A 23,557-nucleotide genomic window follows, 5' to 3' on the forward strand; every position below is an offset into this window, starting at 1 on the left:
ATATTGTTCTTTACCTAAAACAATATAATATCTGTGTACCCCTAGGAGGAATAAAACAGACGATTTAAATGTTTCATCAATACCAACCAAATACTTTTGTTAAATTACATAATTAATATTAATAAAATAATTTCGTTGGTTTTGTAGTTTTAGAGATATTTTTTAATCTAATGACGGCATGAAATTAATCGATTTTCCCACATTTTTGTATGGTTTGTCATACATGTTGAGAATGTATTGAGATGAATTTTATTTATTTTGAATTCGTGAAATGTGACTTAGGGGGGTGGGGGGTCTTTGCTTCTGTGACAATTTGTGACAAAGGGGGGTTCACCGCAGTGAATTTGAGAGCTCTTCTTAAACATTCTGGTGCGATCCTGTGCTATAGAAAAATGAATAAACACGTGCTCGCATGATTCGCTTGTATTTACTGACGGGGAGAGAAATTCAAAATGCCCTTCACCATACAGAAGAGATGGACATCTCAACTCCAACAAATGTTAGCAGCACCCTCTCAAATTATAATGAAACACTCCGGATATGTAGACTATGTCACAGAAAGCTACCCAAGTAGCAATCCGAAACTAGTTCTGAAATGCCATTTTATCAAAAGTCGGTTCCCCGAATGGGTCAGTTCACCGAATGTCGTTTCGTCGAAAGGGTATTTTTGTTGAAAAGGATATTTCTCCGAAAGGGTAATTTCGAATTCATCAAATTATTAATTAGAAACCTACAAACTCTTTATCAAAAATATTCAGTTATTTTAAGGGTTGATTGATGTGGCGCAGCCACATAATCGAAGCCAAGGTGGCTCGGCGGCCTTGTGCGGCGACGTCAGCTCTCGCAAACAACCGTCTCGTTTTCCCGGTGTACTAAAAGCTAGGTATCTTTGCCTCAGTTAAGTCTGAATGAGTGGAAGCGACAGCATATGAACAAAAACGATGTGGCGAAGCCATATTAGATATTTTTTCATTTGAACTCAGTTAACGGAAAATACCGCAAGCATTTGTCTGATAGATACACCAAAGCAATTGCTTTGATGCTTAGTTCCTAATAAAATCAACAAGTTTTCTTGGGAATTCCGTTCTGAAGATCATAAATAAATCTAAAAAAAATATTCTGGGTCAAACGCGGGGAAATTAATTTATTCGTTGTTTTAATTATAAGATCTTTCAAAAGTACGATTGTGTAGGCCTACAAAACGGGCGTAATCACTATCATCATTAATTTGTCTTTATTTCAAATCAATTCCAATTACGATATTAAGACTATTGAAGGATTGGACGGAATCACCCTTTCGACGAAATGGCATTCAGCGAAGTGTTATTCGGAGAAATTGTTTTCTGCAAAATGACCTTGACCCCGTCCTCAGATAAAGCAAATTATATCTGTTGCATTAGACCAATTAATTTAATCAAGAGTTTCCAATATAAATAAATGAAGACACAATTCTTCTTGTTACACATGAAATATATGTAATTTAATAGTTAGAACTAATAAAAAATTTCACTATTGAACCAGTAACATAACAAAACATCAAATAAAATCACTATACTGCAAGCAGTCGGTCAAATCAACAAATAGTCACAGGTCTCACAGAATTAACGTAAGAGTTATGAAAATCGTTCTGAATCGAATATGCATTTGATGAAGCATCATCTACATCGCCTTTTATCTCATCTTCCTCAGATTTAGCTTCACTTGGTTGTACATCAGAATCCACAAATCTGACCTGTTTTTTAGTCATCCTGTTTCCTGGATTTTTTTCCTGTTCCGCGTCTGTATCAAACAAACCTAAATCTCCGCAATCAAATGACATTTGTTCTAACATATGATATTGTTGGATATCTGTTTCCTGAACATACTGTTTTTGTTTGATAGTTTCACTAGAGATTGTACTGAAAGGATTGTTTTTCGTATTTTGATGTACCATGAATCGCGGTGAAATTGTAAAAGTTTTCGACAAAATGTTCCGCATGTATTCAGAATTGCTGCGTAGCGATTGTGTATAATGATGGTCAAAATCGAAACCTTCCGATTGGTATCCTCCGATCTCTAGCAGTGTAGGGTATATTCCATTTTCTATATCCGTGAAACTGTGAACACAAGATAAATTAGCAATTACGAACTACAATGCGAATTGTGAATATACCGCGGATAAAGCTCCGAATACGATTTTATGCGATTACGAAAGTCTTCTGTCTGAAAAATATTACCGATTTTAGAACAAGTTGAATGAAGGTTTAAATGAAATATAGACTATGACAAAGCCTTGCGAATGAGACATTAGCACAAAGACACACAAAATCAATTCAATCACAAAATTTTATCTTACTGCAAATTATTGTCTAACGTCATCTACAACGAACTAGACGAGTAGTTAAAATGCCGAAAAACCAAACAAGTCACATAGATGGATCGGCAAATAACTCTGAATTCATCATTGAGTCGAATCCAAGTCATTCATGATGCATCAGACGGAGAAGCGGGGGAACAGTATCGTCAAGCAAACTTCGCATGGCGTACAGAATCATTGCATGAATAGGTACAACGATCCTACTGACACTAAGAATCCTTCCATGTCGGGTTCGAACATACAACAACTGGCTTGGAAGACCAGCGCCCTATGCATTGAACCGTCAACCCGAGTAAAGCAAGACAGTATAATTAAATTTTCTGTTCGAGTGGCGATTATGAATCTATTTGTTTAGTACAAAAAGGCGGGTGGAAATAATAATAAAACTGACATGCTTCCATTGAATTGTAACGGTGTATCTAAAGTATATATTTATTGACAACAAATATATTCTACCACACAAGCGACATACTCAGTGGAAAAAGCTTCGCGCTTTTTTGCAATTTTTTAATGCTTCTATTTGATTTTTTTTTCGTTTAAAGTCAAAACTACGATTTTTCATGGAAAAAAAATCCGCCGATGTAAAACCTCCCCAAAGTAAATAAAAACTGAAAGGAAAACGTTGAGTATTTAATATGTAGAAAGTGTGTGCATAATGTAAGAAAATTGGTAAAGTAATTTTCAAATGACGATGACACGGACTTTTAAAACGTGGTTTTAAGAAAAACACTTAAAGTTTATTGTCTATAAAATCGAAGGAAACAATTTTTTTTAGGGGGCGCGTAGGGTCTAACATTTTATATTTTTTCTTTGTTATAATAAAACATTTCAAGGATGTTTTGTTAAATTTTTAAGTCAATCAAAGCAAAACTCTTGGGCCAGAGCGCGGAGCTCTTGCCTCTGCTCAGTATGAGATAAGAAAAGATAAAGGACCATAATTTCCAGAGTTTTGTTTCGATAGGCTTGAAAAACTGATAAAATATTCTTTAAATGCTTTACTATCAAAAAATGAAAAGACAAAATAAATGATTTTTTAAAAGTGTTAGACCCTCAAAGCACAAAAATTAAGCTCTGCAAACTATGCCACCGATCCAGGACATTATTATCACATAAGGTTTGCGAACTGTCTTCGACGAAAGACACTGTTGAATCACAGATAACAGATATACTCGAACAAAATTTTTTAAAACCCTGTGCAAATTTCAAATTTGCTATACGTTGGAAACACTACTGCCACCTACTGACTGTTCGCCGCGATCTTTCAGAACGTTCCACTACGTTCCGGAACGATAACAAAATCCTCCTGCCTGTTACAGAAAAATTCCAACTACAACAATTTTTACACTTATCACACGATTTTCCTAGGTGTTAAAGACAACTTTATTTCCATGTCGCATAAATCACACGAGAATTCGATCGGGATAAAACAAAAATAAACTGTAGCTGATCATTTTAACCAACGGCAAAACAAAAATCTTGCGTGAAGTGAATGTTGCACCCAAAATTGTGGCTCAGTGATAGCAGCACCCAAATCGTGGTGGCACCTCGTGTCGATCGTGGTGACATCTGCAAGTGTTCGCCACGCTGATTGAGCAATTTGCTTAATAACAAAATTAAAATTTTTACACACAGTTCACATGTGAGCCTATATATCTGTTATCTGTGGTTGAATTCATTTATGTCAATATGCCATGATATTCGCTAAATTTGGTTAATTCTTCTGCTTTTTCATCGTTTTGAGTTAGAGTGTGGTGAAACTAGCTTGGGTCTTAACTTTTTCTATTTTCTATCGGTATAGGATTAAAACCTTGCATCGCATGTACAATAACGAGGATAACTTCCAAAACCAACACTTTATGACTCATTGTATGTGTCAAGTTGTTGCTACTTGATACTATAGGTGGAGGATTTTCGGTGAAGCTTTAAACGAGTGGTCACGTCGTCCCGTTTAAGTGGGATGAAAATTCGAATAGACCGCGAGAAAGGAAAATCATCCGTACTGTGGCGACTCGGTGTTGCGACATAACGAGGCTATTACTGGTAGTTCATAAAAATGAAGGTGCATAACTTGTCTTGTTGTACCACTAATCGGTGTCATCTTATGTGGGCTAAGGAAACAATTATTCCATTACAGAAAGTATTATTGTTTGATACAATCTTATTAAATATCCCGAGTGAGTACTCCACCAAGCTCACGTTACAAGTTGGGTTAGAACTCGTTATATCGTCCAGGAAAATGACTATTTTTATTTTTTGTTCAAGTGTGTATAAATTAGTTCTCTGCGATCATCAACATGACTTTCCAAAAGACACAACGAAAGATTTCTTTTTTTTATATCGTTTATTTATACCCGGCTTTAACCAAGTTGCGGTCGTTCGCCGGCTAGGTTTCTTTTTCTAAAAGTTATTGTGATATGAAATTTTCACTTTTTCGACAAATCATGCCATACTTTAACCAATAAACAGATTTGAATGAAACTTTCACAGATCGCAATAAACAGATAATATAATAAACTTAAACTTAGGGGTTGTATATTTTTTTGCATAATTATTTTATACAACTTTGGAAAACAATTGACTTTTTTCAGTGTTCTGAACCTTTGAAAAATCGGGAAAAATATCATGATACAACAAAAACAGATATCCCAAAAATGAGAAAGATTCTTGATCGTCAATAAAGTAAAATTTGTAAAAGTCCATGCAGCTGATTTTAAACAATGACAAATTGCCATGCGAAAAAATCCTACACTTTTCTGACAAAAAATTGTACAAAGTGGAGAAGCTTTTCTGAAAGGGCGTCTACGGAAACTAAATCAAAAAATCCCTATTTGTGTCTATAAGTACAGAAACCATCATTCCGTGCAAAGATAAGTGGAATGTCAAATGGCTGCAATGTAAGGCCGAACAGAGTATTTGCTAGATAATATGGAATCAAATTTCATCGTAAGAAAATTTTCGACAATCATCTCCAAACTTTCAGAGAATCAAATCATAGCTATCGGTTAGCTTTTTCCACGTTCGTATTTAATTTTTGTTTGGAATTTAATTTTAATGTACCATATCCAAATATACTCATACGGTCTTGTACAACGTTTGGTTAAACTTTTATCTTTGAGTGGAAATCCATATCTTTCTCTGATTTTATTTCCTTATGATGTTTCCAACGCGTCTACTTCACGATGGCCCAGGGATTCTAAATTGACCGTAGTTTCGGTGCGTTCGTGGGATTGAGGTTTTTCGGCTTAAAGTTGACCTCATTAGCCTTATACCACTACAAAACATCTTTCGAGTGATGGCACGAGGCCAAATCCATCCAAAAAAGATAGAACCAATGTGTGGCCTTAGAAGTGGAACTTATGATGAGCAGTGAGAAACAGAAGTCCTGGGTACTGCCGGAAATCTGCTTTCACGTACGTCTCGTTATCTATAATGAGACAAGGCTGTTTTGTCAACATATGGGATTAGAGCTTCAATGCACGTGTAGTTTTTCGCGTTTTCATGGAAGTTTTAGTCTACAACATTCTTTTCGTCACATCTCTTACAGAACTGTTTGGATTCCTCTTGAAAGCTTGAGCTACCTGTTTTTTACTATACGGAGATCTATTTTGGTTAGTTTTTTTTTCTTCCGATCGACAGTTAAACTTTCGATTAAAAACACGAGATACCGTAGATTGTATAATTTCCAGATGAGAGAGATTCACTTTTTCAAGGTACGTTCACCAAATCATTTCACGACACTGCTGTTCTTCCATCTTCGCAAAGATTGCAAAACTACTCAATTCAATATACGCAATGGGTAAAAAGTTACACCCAGTTGAAAGTGATAAAATTTGATTCCACTCACCCTTCATATGTTCTCTAATAAACTCTTACTATTTTTTTATATCTAGTACCTGAACAAACCCACAAAGGGGTCTTCCCAAGTAGCACATGTAACTTGTTCATAAAAAATAAAAATAAAACAGATGCTGCATAATGGTCGCATGACAAACACGACGAAACAAATCGTATTATGATGGTGACAATGGAGTCAAAATAATGTTACGAATTGACATCTCATCATACTAAGTTACAATAAGTTACAACGTAACTTTTCGGTAATCTAATTCTTACGACGTGCTCGCATTGACTGTTTTTAGTCGTCAACTGGTCACCGTAACAAAATGTGACAATAAAAAAGTGACACACTATAAGTAAAAGTTAAGTAATGGTTTCATATCGGTTTCAGTTTTCGTTGTGATGCAACAAAGAAATACAATTACAGTGTCGGTTGAAAGCTTCCGTACATTTCCGTGGACAATAATATTAAATAAATAAGTAGTATAAGTCGAAGTTTCCTTCAGTTTGAAAAATTGGCTGAAGTTAAATCTGCGCTTATACGCAAATTTTTTGCCGGTACATGTGCAAAGCAAACTTGTTTCGTTTTGGGAGATACATTCGCACTACCAGAGAGAATATTTCTACACTTTGTCACGGCAGTGTATGCATGGAAAAATTTATGCCAATGGCTACCAGGGAATGAAATATTTATTAAATTTAAGAAAAATTGCCATTGGTCAACTGTTTTAACTTTGGCATATGAAAAAAACTAATATTTATCACAAAAAAGTTTTAACTGAACACATATCGACTTTTTAGCTGTAAATTTCATCACGGGATTAAAAATATGAATATTATTTTGTATGTCGATGTTCTGAAACCCAAAGTATCGGAGGTGCGCCCGTTTTCAATAAGTATAATGATCAACTTCACCATAAATATCGAATAGCACTTAGATTTTGAGTAGATATAGTGAGTTTAAAGAATATTGAATTTTATATTTCAGCTCTTATTATCGGATGCCAATTTTTGGTCGTAAATGTTGAATGGGAAAAACATAAACAAATTGTAACTTGACACCAACTTATATTTTCTGTTTTATTGTGACTGCTGTGCGGGCTGAATCAAATCAAATATTCTTTACTGAGAAGTTGTTTGGCAACCTTTGGTAAGTCGTACAAGCTCCGCCTCTTACGCTTTTCAGGTTACATAGCAGTTATAATGCACGCTTCAAAGTCTTCAACTTATTCTATGAATTTGTGTCATATAAGTTACTGTCATTGAAGTGTAATAACGTGTGCTACTTGGGTTCTATTTATCATTGGGCCAGGGAATCGTTCTGGTAGGGTTTGTTAATGAATGAAGTAAAGAAATCGAATGGTGTGATCCTAATTATAGTTTCTAATGCTATTGAAGAAGCCAGATTTATTTCGGTTCTGCGGTAAATGAAAATTAAATTCAAGTTAGATTTAATGATTGTTGAGGACTGAAGATAGAACAATGCGCCGCATAGGTAAACAGAGAAAAGCACTGTTGGTAAGATATTGTAGTCGAACGATAATGTTGAGATCTCCAAGCAGTGACGGGCAGTTGATTCTATCGCTCTAACAACTCTAACACTAACACTTTTCCGGGTTCAGGATCATTCGGTTGATTTCACACCATTCTGAAAAGTTCTTTAGTTGTCGTTGGAGAAAAACAGCATTCTAGCTGTTACGGATTTCATGATATATTTTACGACCATCTGCAAACGACCTTTTGGACCTTTTGGACCTGCGCTCAGAGATGTACTCCCGCGGTAGTTATCGACTATAGTTTTATCTCCTTTCTTGTTAATCGGATACAAAAAAAGATTAAATACTGATAGGATATTGGTAAGCATTTCTTCAGGCTAATTGCCAGAATGCCGTCAGGTCATGGAGAAGTTGAAACCTCAAATGTCCATTATCTATGACAATTGAGTTAAGTGACTGGTGCAAAACAGGTACAGTACTGACAGCTTGTGAAATTTGATGTGATTAATTTTTTCTGCAAATACGGTGGAAAACTGTTTGGCAAATTTCTTGAAAATTTTATCCGATCCGTTACTTTGTGGGGAATCCTCGTAGGTAGTCCCGATTTCTTCCTTTGTTCGTTAACATGCTTCCGAAAAGTCTACTTTAAACGTTTCTTAAGTGACTAGCATATCAGCGCTTCGAACACAATATTGTAAGAGCACAAACCGTTTGTTGAGTATTTCTTCAAAGCGTACTTTTTACGTGTTTTTGCCTTTCTCTATAGAAAGGTATTAGAATTGCTGGAAAACCCGACTTTCGAACGGAGCCTCGGAGACCCATAGTGTTATATACCATTCGACTCAGTTCGACGAGATCGGAAAATGTCTGTGTGTATGTGTGTGTGTATGTGTGTGTGCACTTTTAGAAGATATTTGAACGCGCTCAATTTTCTCAGAGATGGCTGAACCGATTTTAACAAACTTGGGCTCGTTTGAAAGCTACTGTCGGGCCATTGATCAAGTTCGAAGATCAAATGGCTGTGACTTTTGGTTTTGGAGATATGATTGTATAAGTGACGTAACCGACAAAAGGCGTTGAATTTGAACGCGCTCAATTTTCTCAGAGATGGCTGAACCGATTTTAACAAACTTGGGCTCGTTTGAAAGGTACTATCGGGCCATTGATCAAGTTCGAAGATCAAATGGCTGTGACTTTTGGTTTCGGAGATATGATTGTATAAGTGACGTAACCGACAAAAGGCGTTGAATTTGAACGCGCTCAATTTTCTCAGAGATGGCTGAACCGATTTTAACAAACTTGGGCTCGTTTGAAAGGTACTATCGGGCCATTGATCAAGTTCGAAGATCAAATGGCTGTGACTTTTGGTTTCGGAGATATGATTGTATAAGTGACGTAACCGACAAAAGGCGTTGAATTTGAACGCGCTCAATTTTCTCAGAGATGGCTGAACCGATTTTAACAAACTTGGGCTCGTTTGAAAGCTACTGTCGGGCCATTGATCAAGTTCGAAGATCAAATGGCTGTGACTTTTGGTTTTGGAGATATGATTGTATAAGTGACGTAACCGACAAAAGGCGTTGAATTTGAACGCGCTCAATTTTCTCAGAGATGGCTGAACCGATTTTAACAAACTTGGGCTCGTTTGAAAGGTACTATCGGGCCATTGATCAAGTTCGAAGATCAAAAGGCTGTGACTTTTGGTTTCGGAGATATGATTGTATAAGTGACGTAACCGACAAAAGGCGTTGAACTTGAACGCGCTCAATTTTCTCAGAGATGGCTGAACCGATTTTAACAAACTTGGGCTCGTTTGAAAGGTACTATCGGGCCATTGATCAAGTTCGAAGATCAAATGGCTGTGACTTTTGGTTTCGGAGATATGATTGTATAAGTGACGTAACCGACAAAAGGCGTTGAATTTGAACGCGCTCAATTTTCTCAGAGATGGCTGAACCGATTTTAACAAACTTGGGCTCGTTTGAAAGCTACTGTCGGGCCATTGATCAAGTTCGAAGATCAAATGGTTGTGACTTTTGGTTCCAGATATATGATTGTATAAGTGACGTAACCGACAAAACACATTGATTTTTACCGCTCTTATATATATATATATATATATATATATATATATATATATATATATATATATATATATATATATATATATATATATATATATATATATATATATATATATATATATATATATATATATATATATATATATATATATATATATATATATATATATATATATATATATATATATATATATATATATATATATAGATATATATATATATATATATATATATATATATATATATATATATATATATATATATATATATATATATATATATATATATATATATATATATATATATATATATATATATATATATATATATATATATATATATATATATATATATATATATATATATATATATATATATATATATATATATATATATATATATGGGTGCCAAAATTTTAGGATCACCTCTATTTTCGTTAAGTTCTAGTGCTCAAAAGTTTAAGCACCTCGAAAAAAGCCTTCATGCAAAATTTGACCTAAATCGGACATGCGTAAGGGGTGCTGCCCGGTGGTAAAGGTTTGACAATTTTCGACCTAGAAAAAGCACCATAGGGTGGAGTACATGAAATTTCCAAAATCGAAAATTTTTTTTGATGCCGAAACTCTTAATATTGCATGAAACATCGAAATTTAGTGTCCTCTCAAAAAAAATTTTTTTTGAAAAAATCAACTTTCTGGGACTTAGACAAATTTTCATATTTTTTCTAAGTCCCAAAAAGTCGATTTTTTCAAAAAAAAAATTTTTTCGAGATGACACTAAATCTCGACGTTGCAATTCTAAGCCTTTTGGCATCAAAAATGTACTCCCCCCTATGGTGATTTTTCAAGATATATGAAAATTCCCCTAAGTGGACTGAGAAGGCTTTTTTTTGCCTTTCTCTATAGAAAGGTATTATTTTAGATAAGCATCACTGTTCTCATACAAATAGGCAACGCAAATGTCAAGCACTAGTTTGGAAAAATGATGCTGACTGTGTGACATAAACATTGAAGCATGCTTTTGTTAACTACTCGAATCAATCTGAATCAATTGGTGTCAACATTGGTATCCGAAATTGTTTAATATAAGTATGAAATATATTTTCATGAGACTTTTATGAAAAAAGAGAAAGGCATTATCACACCACTAGGTGGATTAAGAAGGGTTTTTTTTTCAGTCGCATTGGCTCCGAGGTTTGCCAAGGTGGTAACTGAGAATGTTGAATAATACGTATTTATTATTTATTTATTTATTTATCTATTGATTTATTTATTTACAATTAACAGACATAATTTGGTCCGTATGATAATTCCTAATAATATTCAGAAAGTTTGTAAGTATTCTACTTCGCGACACATCAAAATCATACCCAGATGAAACACGGTTGAACGATCTCTGTAAACCAATAACAGAACCATTTGCGCCATAGTTGGTACGTCGTATAGGAAGTCAAAGAAATGCACTGTTGCGAAGAGCTCTGGGTCGCACAATAATAATAACTTCACTGAGCAAAACGGGACAGTCGATTCTACCGTTGAATATATTATTGCTATTATCAAAGCGCGTGATAATTCCCGTCGCACTTGTAATGTGTGATCGATCCACGGCAATCGGCGAAGCGAAAAAATCTGCGTTGAATTGCCTCAATTCTATGAGCACCGTTCAGGTAGCAGAGCTCCAAACTGTCGAGCAATATTCGAGAGTTGAACGAACAAGCAAGCACTAAAAGTATTTTAGACAGTTTACGCCTGTAAAGTGGTTAGTCATGCTCATTAAGAATCCTAAGCTACGGGAAGCTACAATGTAACTGATGCCGATCTTCCAATCAAGGATCCACCCAGTAACTATTTGTCGGGATTTACAATCATACGGTTAACTTTACACCAATCTGCGAAGATTAACAATTGTCGCTGGAGAAAGGCTGCGTCTTCTAAGTTGCGGATGATGTGATAGATTTTGACATCATCAGCAAACGATAAGCGAGGACCTTCCAGAGCAAAATTGACATTTATTTATTTATTTATTCACAATCAACAGACACAATTTGGTCCGTATGATAATTCCTAATAATATTCAAAAATTTTTTACGTATTCTGCTTCGTGACACATTAAAATCATACCCAGATGAAACACGGTTGAACGATCTCTGTAAACCAATAATAGAACCGTTTGCGCCATAGTTGGTACGTCGTATAGGAAGTCGAAGAAAAGCACTGTTGCGGAGAGCTCTGGGTCGCACATTAATATTAATTTCGTTGAGCAAACGGGACAGTCGATCCTACCGTTGAATATATCTGCTATTATTAAAGCGCGTTATAATTGTCGTCGCACTTGTAAGGTGTCGAGACCGATTAATAACCCGTGACTTTCATAACTAGGCAGTTGATAAGAATCGGTCCACGGCAATCGGCGAAGAGCGAAGCGAACAAATCTAGAAGAAGTTTCCAGAAATACCTTGAAATTGATTTCAGTTTTCGTTGTACGTTGTTCAAGTAATTGGCATGGCAGCGCTTAACGGTTTTCTTGTACAACTGATTTATCTGCACGTAGTGATTACGCAGGGAAAATCCTCCATGTTTAGAATACCTCTTTAGAGCGGCTCTTTTGGTCGTTTTCAGATGTCTCACTTCCGCAGTCAGCCATGGTGGATGCCGAGTCTGCCGTCTCGATCGTTTCGGTACATAGTAGTCGATTGCGTAGCTCATGACATTAGAAAACGTCTGCACAGCAGCATTGACATCATCGTTGTCGAGAATTTCATCCCAGTCGATTTGCGTCAAGAAGTCGGCCATATTGGTGTAGTCGGTTCTACTAAAATTATAGCAGATGATGTCCGTTGGAATGCAGGCGTTCTGCAAGCGATTCGAATCGAGCACGATATGTAATGGAGGATGATGACGAACAGAATTCACCAAAGGGAACGGTAAAGCACTAATCTTTGGTGCAACATCTTCTCTACTTGAAAAGCAAACATCCAACATCCGGTTATTTTCATTAACGACAGGATTCGACTGTCGAAGGTTGTAGCCGTCGAGCATGGTTGTAATGCCTATGTGAAAAGTGGAGAGCGCCGGATCAGGAAAGAAGAAGCCACCGGAATTTTATGCTGGAAAAGTTGAAGTCTCCCACAATCAAGACTTCATCTACGGGTAGTACATGAGTGGAAAAAATTTCTTGCAACGACTGTATGTGTGCATCGATTAGCGGTAGATCGCGGCATCGGTCCGGAGGGAGACATCATTGAAGTCCAGTAAAAATATTAACAGTCCGAGATGACTTTCCTGTGGTATTCCGGATGATGCGAGGAACTCTACGGAAGTATGATCGTCAATTTTAACTGCTAAACGACGATTCCTGAGATCAGAGATGGCATTTCACCAGAGAGATACACGCTAGAGTCAGATTTTTGCCACACCGAGGATGAAAAAAACGAAGCACCGCACAAAGCGGAAAGCGCACTTCTTCTCAGTGTCGAATAGACAGCATTTGAGTGTGTGCTTGTGGTTAAAGCAGCTGGCGCGAGTGAAACACATTCTCTTCGCATGAATCGCTCACACGCGCTCTCGTCTAAATACACCCAAGTGACCACTGGCGCGTGATGTTGAGCGAACACTTCTGTGAACTTCAATTAATAGAGAGTAGATCTGACCTTGCTATGAAAAATTTGCAAGGAAAACCGAAAATTTTACGATAAATTGTTTTATTCTGCTGATTTTGCGTGTCCACGCTTCATCTACGCAAACCATACAGCAGAGTGCTCACCGGCGTGTACACCTCTGTGAAAGTATCTGCATCCACCTCAGAGAATTTATTAGCTAATGCTCTAGCACTTTGGTGCGATTCAGTGGAAGAGGTAAAAGGAAATAAACAAACGCACTCATGATGCGTGTACACTTTACACAACAGTGGTGTATAAATGTGAAAGAGAAGAGCTCTCGTTGAAGTTGTCAGTGCGAGGGGAGAAATTTTGCTAGCTCTTCGTCACACAGAGGAGATAGACATCTCTGCCTGAGATATAGGATCTATATAGATAACATCCGTTTGTAAACCGTTAGACATTGTATCAATCACATAAGACAAAAACGATAGTAAATTTGTGGCCGTACAGGGGGTATAGGTCGGATTCGGACAAAAAAAAGTGTTTATTGGGTTCGGTTCGGGCACGGGTAACGATTTCTTTTTCTTTTTTAGCGGGTATAGGTCATATACGTTTGAATATTTTATCGGGTAACAGAATGTAATAACCGACCCAAACATAAACCAATCATCAAAAATTATCAATTACCGTCCTCTGTGAAGTGGGGGATTTGGTAGTTTCTAATACAGAATGCGAACGAACACCGGGGTCCATCGAATGAAAAATTAACGTTGTTAAAGTACAGCAAGAATAATAGAAGATCGAAACGACTCAGAAATAGATAGATCGAAATTTTCAGAAATTCTATGGAAGCATGCAGTGGCGTCTCGTCCTCATGTGCACCTCGTGCACTGCACAACCGGTCGAATTTAAGAAATGAACTGCGTCCCCAACCCCAACCAAATTCAATTATTCTTTTGCAATCTTTATTTATTCGTTGAAAGCAGGTTGGATCGCACCGAAATAGCGTGTACACTGAAGTCTTTTATTATGCGAATTTACGTACCGCATAAAAAAACGCATAACTCTGAAAATTCGCATAAAAAAACCGCATAACTCTGAAACTTCGCATAAAAAAACCGCAGAAGGGAAACCGCATAACTCTGAAAAAATCGCATAAAAAAACCGCATAACTCTGAAACTTCGCATAAAAAAAACCGCATAACTCTGAAAATTCGCATAAAAAGTCGCGTAAAAAAACCTCATAAAAAAGACCGCATAAAAAAGACCTCAGTGTATTTACACGCATCTCATATACTGCCCATACTTGCATATCAGTCCCATATGGACAATCGGCATGTCGAGAAAAAGACGATAAAAATTTAAATTCCGAAATTTTTGATTTATTGTGCTACCTAATGCTAAATCATGGTATTATTACATGAAATATCGGTAATACATCTTTGCTATTCACATATTGCAACAAAAGAAATTATTGAAATTTGCACTGAATACTTTGCATATGAAACAGACATGAGTTGATATTTTTTCACATTTTACTGTACAAACCCTAAACTTTTATTGCAATTTCTGAGAGTATAGTGCGGATGGATTTCATTCCTCAAGCTAACTAAAAATTGGCGAAAATCGATATGGGACTGATATGCGAGTATGGGCAGTATACATCAGACTTAAATTTCAAGTATCTGTTGTCGCTGTGCTAGTGTCCTTCTCTGTTACTGCACAGATTAAAGAAGAGAAAGAATTACTCAGCTCAGCTACAAAATTTGTTTGTTTAATAAAAAAAATCCCATCCGAAAGTATATCGATATCTCATTATATTGAAAAACACAAGCGAATCTCCATCCCTCAATCTTAAGTTTTCACTTACAACGAACTGTTACATCTTCTATCATAACACATAAGCAGTGCACAACTAGTCAATTTTGTCACGAGACGTCACTGGAAGTATGATTAATTTTATCGTCTGTGGAGGAAAGATTCGTGGGCATAACGTCCGTCGGCAAACCATCTGACAGAGTGTGTGTCACGTAAGATGTAAAAACATTAATAGCTGTGGAATGCTTAATACCAAATTGCTTCGATATACAGAACATTCTTTTGAAAATTACTTTTCTAGCATTTTAGGAAAGAAAAAGAATACCTCTGCAGTCCTTATTTATAGATGGGATTAATAATAGAATTTCAATAAATAAGAAAATGTTCTTGTGACTAGCGGAGGAAACAAAGTGATGCGATTTCTCCGATCAAAACCTTTCAGGATTATTAGAGTATACCGTCAAGTACTGAAGTGCTTGAAAGTTTCATTCGAACAATTACCTTCAAATCCACGTCAATGTCTTTGAAGTATAAGTAATTAAAAACAGAAACATTACCGCTTGCTCGATTTGATAAGAAAAAACCCAATTTTTCCATGACAACCCAACAAAAAGCAGCAGTTCAACTTAGAGTAATCGTCACGTATCACTTATCATGACTTCTTTCAAATTCTTCTAGAGTACAAACTGATTTACAAGACCTCAAGCTACAATATTCGTCAAAGCTGTATCTTTAGTTTCATTTACTCTTAACATCAACACGGACAGACTAACATACAGAATAAAATAGTCAATATTAATGAACCATACAATAACTACCATGAAAATCACAAACATTAACTTACGCTCTTGTCTTTATAGTGCATGTTATCCTCCCAGATGGCATGTCCTTTCACAAACAATTGTTGATTTATGACAACATCCTGCGGACTAGATGTGTCTAATAGAACCACATCCACTGAATTTTGCTGCAAAGAAAAAGAATGTCATTATTCCTATACAATTTTTAATCATATTTCTTGAAGCTAACCTTACTATCGACATCTATTATGTATGCATACAATATCTTTTCGTACACTAATGAAAGTAAGGACCAGGCAGCATCGCGTGTCCACCTATGATTCACGGGTTTGATGTAGGCCAACGAAGCACGCATAGCCTGAGCCGGAAGTGAAGAGAAACATTTTGCCATAAATTTCACATCCTTCAGTTCCAACTCAGCCACTGTACCATAATCAATGTAGAAAACTTTGACGCGGTTGTGTGTGTATTCACTCACAATCTTGGCACGGTGCCAGAGTCCGAGGAACTTGGCCACACAGTAGAAACCAACGACAACATTCGAGGGTCGAACACGCCATTCATCATGGCCAAGATGCGAATAAAATGCTTCAATTTCGTTCATCAACTCGTCAATTTTCTCGGCACTATCGCCCATATGATACCAAAAGCGGTTAGGATTGTGAACTTCTGTAACGAAGATTTGCAATGACTGTTTAGGTGCAACTGTATCTGGGAGTTTTGCGTCTTCAATTGCGTCTCCTAAACTCATTGCATCTTTGGGAACTTCTAAAGCATTGATCAACAATAATCCTTCTCCATCGGGTATAGCGTCGTCACATCGTCGCTTATCTGTTGATGTTTTGCGACGTTCAACTGTATTTTCGATTTGTTCAAGTTTTTTATCTTGCGACATAGTGAACACTGGAGCACCATCAGAACTGTCCGAATTAGCAACATCGTTGACTGTATCACAAAAGTCAAACTCTCTGTTGTATATTTTTCGAGGTCCTTGAACTTGGTTTTCATATGTTTTGTTTGAGTACGAAGTACGATTGTTTTTTTCGAAGCCATTATTATTGTAACTAGCGCGAGGTCTATAAGTTTAACTGTATCGTAACTTAATTTGAAAACATATAATTCAAAAACTCTTACCGATAAGTTGGCAAGCTTTGCCTAGGTCGTCGTTTTGAGTTATTTTTCCCGCCTTGTACAAAATCTCGTATGTGTTTATTACTTTGGGTAACAATTGGTTCCACCATAGCCATAGGTCCATTGCCATTAACCTGAAATTGCAATTCCAGTGATTTTTGATTGATTGATCACTAACTCGTAATTCGTAATTACCATCACAGTGTCTGTTAAAGATTGCAAAAATGAATCAACAGACGGAAATCCAAATCGTGCGTATGGGAGATCAAAACCCTCCATCTTTTTAAAATCACTAGCCAACGCTCTAACGGTCAATCCATTAGCAGCACCGGATATCGCTATAGACCGGATAAGTTGTTTTATTTCTTGCATAGAGATGTTCTCCATATTTCTGTATGTTTAAGGATTTCTTTACACTTATTTTCGTATCGTCAACAACTAAAACCTTCACTGACTCTCCTCGTGTATAATGTTATTGTTATGAAATAAACTCATCACTGAACGAAATAGGTATCTTAAATTTCGCTTATATACAATTTTTGACAGTTCTTTAAAAGGTGAATCCATAGAGTAGGTAACAATAGAAAGGGAAATTTTCGACATGATACACACTGAAATTTTATTACCTATCAATAAAATTCTCGATGTGACATATACACCGAGAAAAAAATAATTTAACATTAGAAAAGGTCCCAAGTAGAAATTACAATTGATATTTGTTTACTTCTCTTTCTATTATTAGGGCACATTCCAGAAATTCCCGAACAAATCATTGGCAACATCTTTTCTGCGAGCATGGCGCCCTCAGGCAATTGCGCATCAAATCTCGTACATAGAAGTAGGGTAGATGAAGATTGATTTCACTCCAAGCTGACAGGGTCTGCTTGAAGGGTAATCAATTTTCAGTTCAGCAATGCCATCACACGGCATCACATTCAACATATCATGTCAATTGTATGGGTGCGCAGTGCTGCTATTTTGGCACGCACGAATTTGACATTTCTCTCCCCTACTTCTATATACGAGACTCGATGCAGACTCGCCTGAGGGCGCCATGCTCGCAAAAAAGGATGTTGCCAATGATTTGTCCGGGAAATGTGAGAGCTGGATATCTTGTTAATATGATGTCTTTGGTGAAATGTAATATATATGAAAGGATTGCTGATTGGAGTGTAATAATCGAAAAAGTAAACAAAGATTTTTTCATTAACTCTTGGGACATTTTCTAATGTTGATATTATTTCCAACTTTATGGTTTAATGCTACTTTATTTGCGCTAGTTATATAAATTGTCGATCAAGTATCTGATTTTGTGATTATGCGAGCATTGTGCAGCCTTCGTTTGTTAATAGGGGCCCTTACACGATTATTAAAAGTATCATTAATGAAAAGTAATGTCACTTTTAATGATCGTGTAAGGTCTACGCGTTCAGTAATGACACGAGTAATGACACGACGTAACCAACATCTTGGTCCTTTGATGCCTTCAAACCTAGCAAGTCAGTGGAAGCAAGGTAAACAAAATGAAGTAAAATACAACATATCATCGATTGTGAAAGTAAGTATTACAATTTGGCACCGCACGTTCCATACCAATATCACATTTATAATCAAACATGTAAAAATCAACTTTGTTTCAACAAATCACAGCTATTTAGCATCAACAAACTTTCATTTATGTTCACATACATCTTCGTTGTTTTCGTCTTTGCGGAAAAGATTATGGTCACAAGAACATGGTGGCCCAGCAGGGAGCTGGTTTTTACAGAGATGTTTATTTATTTATTTATTTATTTATTTCTGTTACGTGATTTATTAAATTCAGAAGAAATGTTTAAACAAAGCATCGGATTTTGGCAGTTGTACTAGTTTAACGCAAGCACAATCGAAATGAAAAATGTGAAAAAATTATCAGATGGAGAATCCGACTATCATTTTTCAAGTTAGTTGATATATATTTATATTACTATTTCGATTATTTGTATAGAATTAGGGAATGTCAAATCTCGTGAAAACTCGAATCGAATGCACCTGCTTTCTTTTTACCATTTGGGTCAATGAATCGAAGGGAGGCAGCAGATCTCACTCTAACTAATGGTTGGAGCTGGAGGAGCTTAAATTATAAGTTACCAGTTTATTTGGGTAAGGAATTACAGTTTACATACTACATTCATAGTAAGACACAGATGGCTTGAAATTTTTAAAGCCTGCCACCGTGTTTTTTTTGTCGTGAATACGACTTACTTTACTATGGGGTGCCTTTTCAAAATTTACCCTCTGAGAGAGTGATAAGTTTTTGATCGTGAATATCTCTTGTTGTATCTAACGAATCAACATAATTTTTGCTACATGCCATCGGAAATATGATCACAATTTTATGATAAAATTTTCAGTTGTGTGACATAATCTCAAATAGTTCAAAATTAAACTTTTCTGAAATGTTTGGTATAAACGAGTATCAAAGAGGATAATTCATATGGCGCGTTTGCCTTTCTCGTATTTTGAAAGCTCATAGCTCAGTGATCTGTGGAAGGATTTATATAATCTAACTACCAATAGAATCGAAATTTTTCAACTTAAACGTGTATAGCAAGAGCATTGAAGTATTTCAATAGTACACTATTGAAAAACCTATCTCATTTGACCCATGTCAACACCAGCCAATCAGAACGCGTTCTGAGGAAGAGAAGAAAATAGCTGCTGCTGTACAACAAATCGTTCAAGAAAAATGTTTCCAAAAGTGGTGAATATCGTAGTGAGTTCCTCAATTTGGTCCTTCTGAATGCTAGAAACGAATCCCTACAGCATATTGATAGTCTCTTTCAATAAATTATGCAAATCCGAAATGAAATAATCGACATTGAAATTCTATATGCGGCTATTTTTATAGCCGTTAGGACCGCCCATTAGTGAAAAAGCTACAAACGAAATCACATAAAAGGAAATCTCTTAACAAAAATTGAATCAGTTTGGATTCTATCGCCACTGCGAGCAGATGTGTTTTGTGTCGTCTGCACAGCTAGTTTCGCTTTCGACAAGAGCGATTACGTCACAGCTGCCAGTCATTTCGATGGATGAAAAAGCAACGTTGGAGAGCATTATAAAAAATCAGCCGTTCTAATGGCTCTAAAATTTTTCTAAAGAACTATTAGGATTTGTTTTTCGCAAATCGCAGGTAATTATCCTCAGTTTAGTGCAAATCAAGAACAATTTGGTTAGATTTGTGCACTTTTCGCTGTGTGAAATTCACAGTAATCGAGATCAAGTGAAGCCTTTTTTTGCGAAAAATGTTCCGAGTTTAATATCGTAGAGAATTACGCAATTTGACCCTTCTGAATGTTGGAAATGAATCCCTACAGCATATTGATAGTTTTTTTTCAATAAATTATGCAAATCCGAAATGAAATAATCGACATTGAAATTCTATATGCGGCTATTTTTATAGCCGTTAGGACCGCCCATTAGTGAAAAAGCTACAAACGAAATCACACAAAAGGAAATCTCTTAACAAAAATTGAATCAGTTTGGATTCTATCGCCACTGCGAGCAGATGTGTTTTGTGTCGTCTGCACAGCTAGTTTCGCTTTCGACAAGAGCGATTACGTCACAGCTGCCAGTCATTTCGATGGATGAAAAAGCAACGTTGGAGAGCATTATAAAAAATCAGCCGTTCTAATGGCTCTAAAATTTTTCTAAAGAACTATTAGGATTTGTTTTTCGCAAATCGCAGGTAATTATCCTCAGTTTAGTGCAAATCAAGAACAATTTGGTTAGATTTGTGCACTTTTCGCTGTGTGAAATTCACAGTAATCGAGATCAAGTGAAGCCTTTTTTTGAGAAAAATGTTCCGAGTTTAATATCGTAGAGAATTCCGCAATTTGACCCTTCTGAATGCTGGAAATTAATCCCTACAGCATATTGATAGTTTTTTTCAAAAAATTTTGCAAATCCGAAATGAAATAATCGACATAAAAATTCTGTATGCGGCTATTTTTATAGCCGTTAGGACCGCCCATTAGTGGAAAAGCTACAAACGAAATCAAATAAAAGGAAATCTCTAAACAAAAATTGAATCAGTTTGGATTCTATCGCCACTGCGAGCAGATGTGTTTTGTGTCGTCTGCACAGCTAGTTTCGCTTTCGACAAGAGCGATTACGTCACAGCTGCCAGTCATTTCGATGGACGAAAAAGCAACGTTGGAGAGCATTATAAAAAATCAGCCGTTCTAATGGCTCTAAAATTTTTCTAAAGAACTATTAGGATTTGTTTTTCGCAAATCGCAGGTAATTATCCTCAGTTTAGTGCAAATCAAGAACAATTTGGTTAGATTTGTGCACTTTTCGCTGTGTGAAATTCACAGTAATCGAGATCAAGTGAAGCCTTTTTTTGCGAAAAATGTTCCGAGTTTAATATCGTAGAGAATTACGCAATTTGACCCTTCTGAATGCTGGAAATGAATCCCTACAGCATATTGATAGTTTTTTTTCAATAAATTATGCAAATCCGAAATGAAATAATCGACATAAAAATTCTGTATGCGGCTATTTTTATAGCCGTTAGGACCGCCCATTAGTGAAAAAGCTACAAACGAAATCACATAAAGGAAACTCTTAACAAAAATTGAATCAGTTTGGATTCTATCGCCACTGCGAGCAGATGTGTTTTGTGTCGTCTGCACAGCTAGTTTCGCTTTCGACAAGAGCGATTACGTCACAGCTGCCAGTCATTTCGATGGATGAAAAAGCAACGTTGGAGAGCATTATAAAAAATCAGCCGTTCTAATGGCTCTAAAATTTTTCTAAAGAACTATTAGGATTTGTTTTTCGCAAACCGCAGGTAATTATCCTCAGTTTAGTGCAAATCAAGAACAATTTGGTTAGATTTGTGCACTTTTCGCTGTGTGAAATTCACAGTAATCGAGATCAAGTGAAGCTTTTTTTTGCGAAAAATGTTCCGAGTTTAATATCGTAGAGAATTACGCAATTTGTCCCTTCTGAATGCTGGAAATGAATCGCTACAGCATATTGATAGTTTTTTTTCAATAAATTTGCAAATGCGAAATAAAATAATCGACATTAATATTCTGTATGCGACTATTTTTATAGCCGTTAGGACCGCCCATTAGTGAAAATGCTACAAACGAAATCACGTAAAAGAAAGCTCCTAACAAAAATCTAATCAGTTTGGATTCTATCGCCAATGCGAGCAGATGTATTTTGTGCCGTTTGCAAAGCTAGTTTCGCTTCCGATAAGAGTGATTACGTCACAGCTGCCAGTCATTTCGATGGATGAATAAGCATCGTTGGAAAGCATTATAAAAAATCAGCCGTTCTAATGGCTCTAAAAGTTTTCTGAAGAACTATTAGGATGTGTTGTTCGCAAATCGAAAGAAAATATCCTCAGTTTAGTGCAAATGTAGAACAGTTTGGTTAGATTCTTGCACTTTTCGCTGTGTGAAATTCACAGTAATCGAGATCAAGTGAAGCCTTCTTTGTTTTTGCGAAAAATGTGGAAAAGGGGAATGCTTGCATAATTCATACAATTGATCAACTATTTGATATTCGGAAGTGTTAAGGAACATGTCATTTGTTTTCGTATTCACGACATCCAGTTATGTCTCTGACATTACCCACCCGCCTTTTTTTGGAAACCGGAAGACGGATATGAATAAAATGGCAAAAATGGCATCTCATTTTGTTAGAGTTGTAAACATCGGTATAACCAACTAACCAAATCTGAAAACTGGAACCATTTTCCATTCAGAATAAGAAATTTTCTCCTTTCTACAACGTCACTTGTCAAAAATATTTCAGAAATTTAAATTTTTCCACACTGTATTTCCGAAGTCGGAGGTCAAGGCCTTTCATTGGTTTGTTCAAGTTTGTGACAATTGGTCAAGCCGTGTGCATACATTTTCGTTTTGGGATCCCAAACCTTTGAAGTAAGTTGTGGGATCATGAGACCTTTTGATTGAGGGGCATATTTTGTCACATATACACACAGAGACATTTTGCCTTCTCTACAAACTTGGTCGAATTATGGCGTACATCTGTACCTCGGTTGAAAATTGGGTTTTCAGTGATTCCAAAGGTTATGGAATCTATATAAGAAAGGTAAAATTTGAAAACATGCTGCATCATGAAAGCTCAATAGATACAACCACAGATAACAACATCCTTTTGTTACGTGTGGTCTTGTATATCACTACTGGTAGCAACTTTAATACCGCGAACCACCAGTTCAGGGTCGTTTACCTTTTTGGTCTCCTGGAGAATCTTCACTTCACTATTTGGTATATGGGCGAAAACGAGTGATACACAAATTTGAATTAAATTAAATAGACAGAATGTCTCTATTGTATTTTGCACTTTTTTCCGGTCGATATTTTGTTCTCGACGCTCCGTTGCGGCCGTGATGCACGTTGGTCGACTTGATA

General features: G+C 36.3%; 1 protein-coding gene across 1 annotated transcript; it reads right to left on the reverse strand.

Annotated features, from left to right (window-relative positions):
• Window positions 1-1,516: 1,516 nt before the first annotated feature.
• Window positions 1,517-17,645, reverse strand: LOC131426890 (tudor domain-containing protein 5). Its single transcript, XM_058589641.1, has 6 exons — window positions 17,316-17,645; window positions 17,124-17,254; window positions 16,219-17,065; window positions 16,034-16,156; window positions 2,153-2,202; window positions 1,517-2,096 (listed from the first exon to the last, which is right to left on the reverse strand). Exons 1-6 carry the CDS (start codon window positions 17,505-17,507, stop codon window positions 1,574-1,576), a joined length of 1,866 nt encoding a protein of 621 aa, XP_058445624.1. The 5' UTR covers window positions 17,508-17,645; the 3' UTR covers window positions 1,517-1,573.
• Window positions 17,646-23,557: the final 5,912 nt, after the last annotated feature.

Source organism: Malaya genurostris, chromosome 2 (assembly GCF_030247185.1).
Source record: "Malaya genurostris strain Urasoe2022 chromosome 2, Malgen_1.1, whole genome shotgun sequence".
Classification (NCBI taxonomy): Eukaryota; Metazoa; Arthropoda; class Insecta; order Diptera; family Culicidae; genus Malaya; species Malaya genurostris.

Bases quoted from the DNA above. Each gene is read 5' to 3' on its own strand.
- LOC131426890 (XM_058589641.1), bottom strand. From the start codon at position 17,507: ATGGAGAACATCTCTATGCAAGAAATAAAACAACTTATCCGGTCTATA. The intron at 16,157-16,218 runs GTTAGCTTCAAG...TTTTCTTTGCAG, and splicing joins TAATAGATGTCGATAGTAAG to CAAAATTCAGTGGATGTGGT. The intron at 2,203-16,033 runs GTAAGTTAATGT...AATATTTTTCAG, and splicing joins TGCACTATAAAGACAAGAGC to ACAGAAGACTTTCGTAATCG.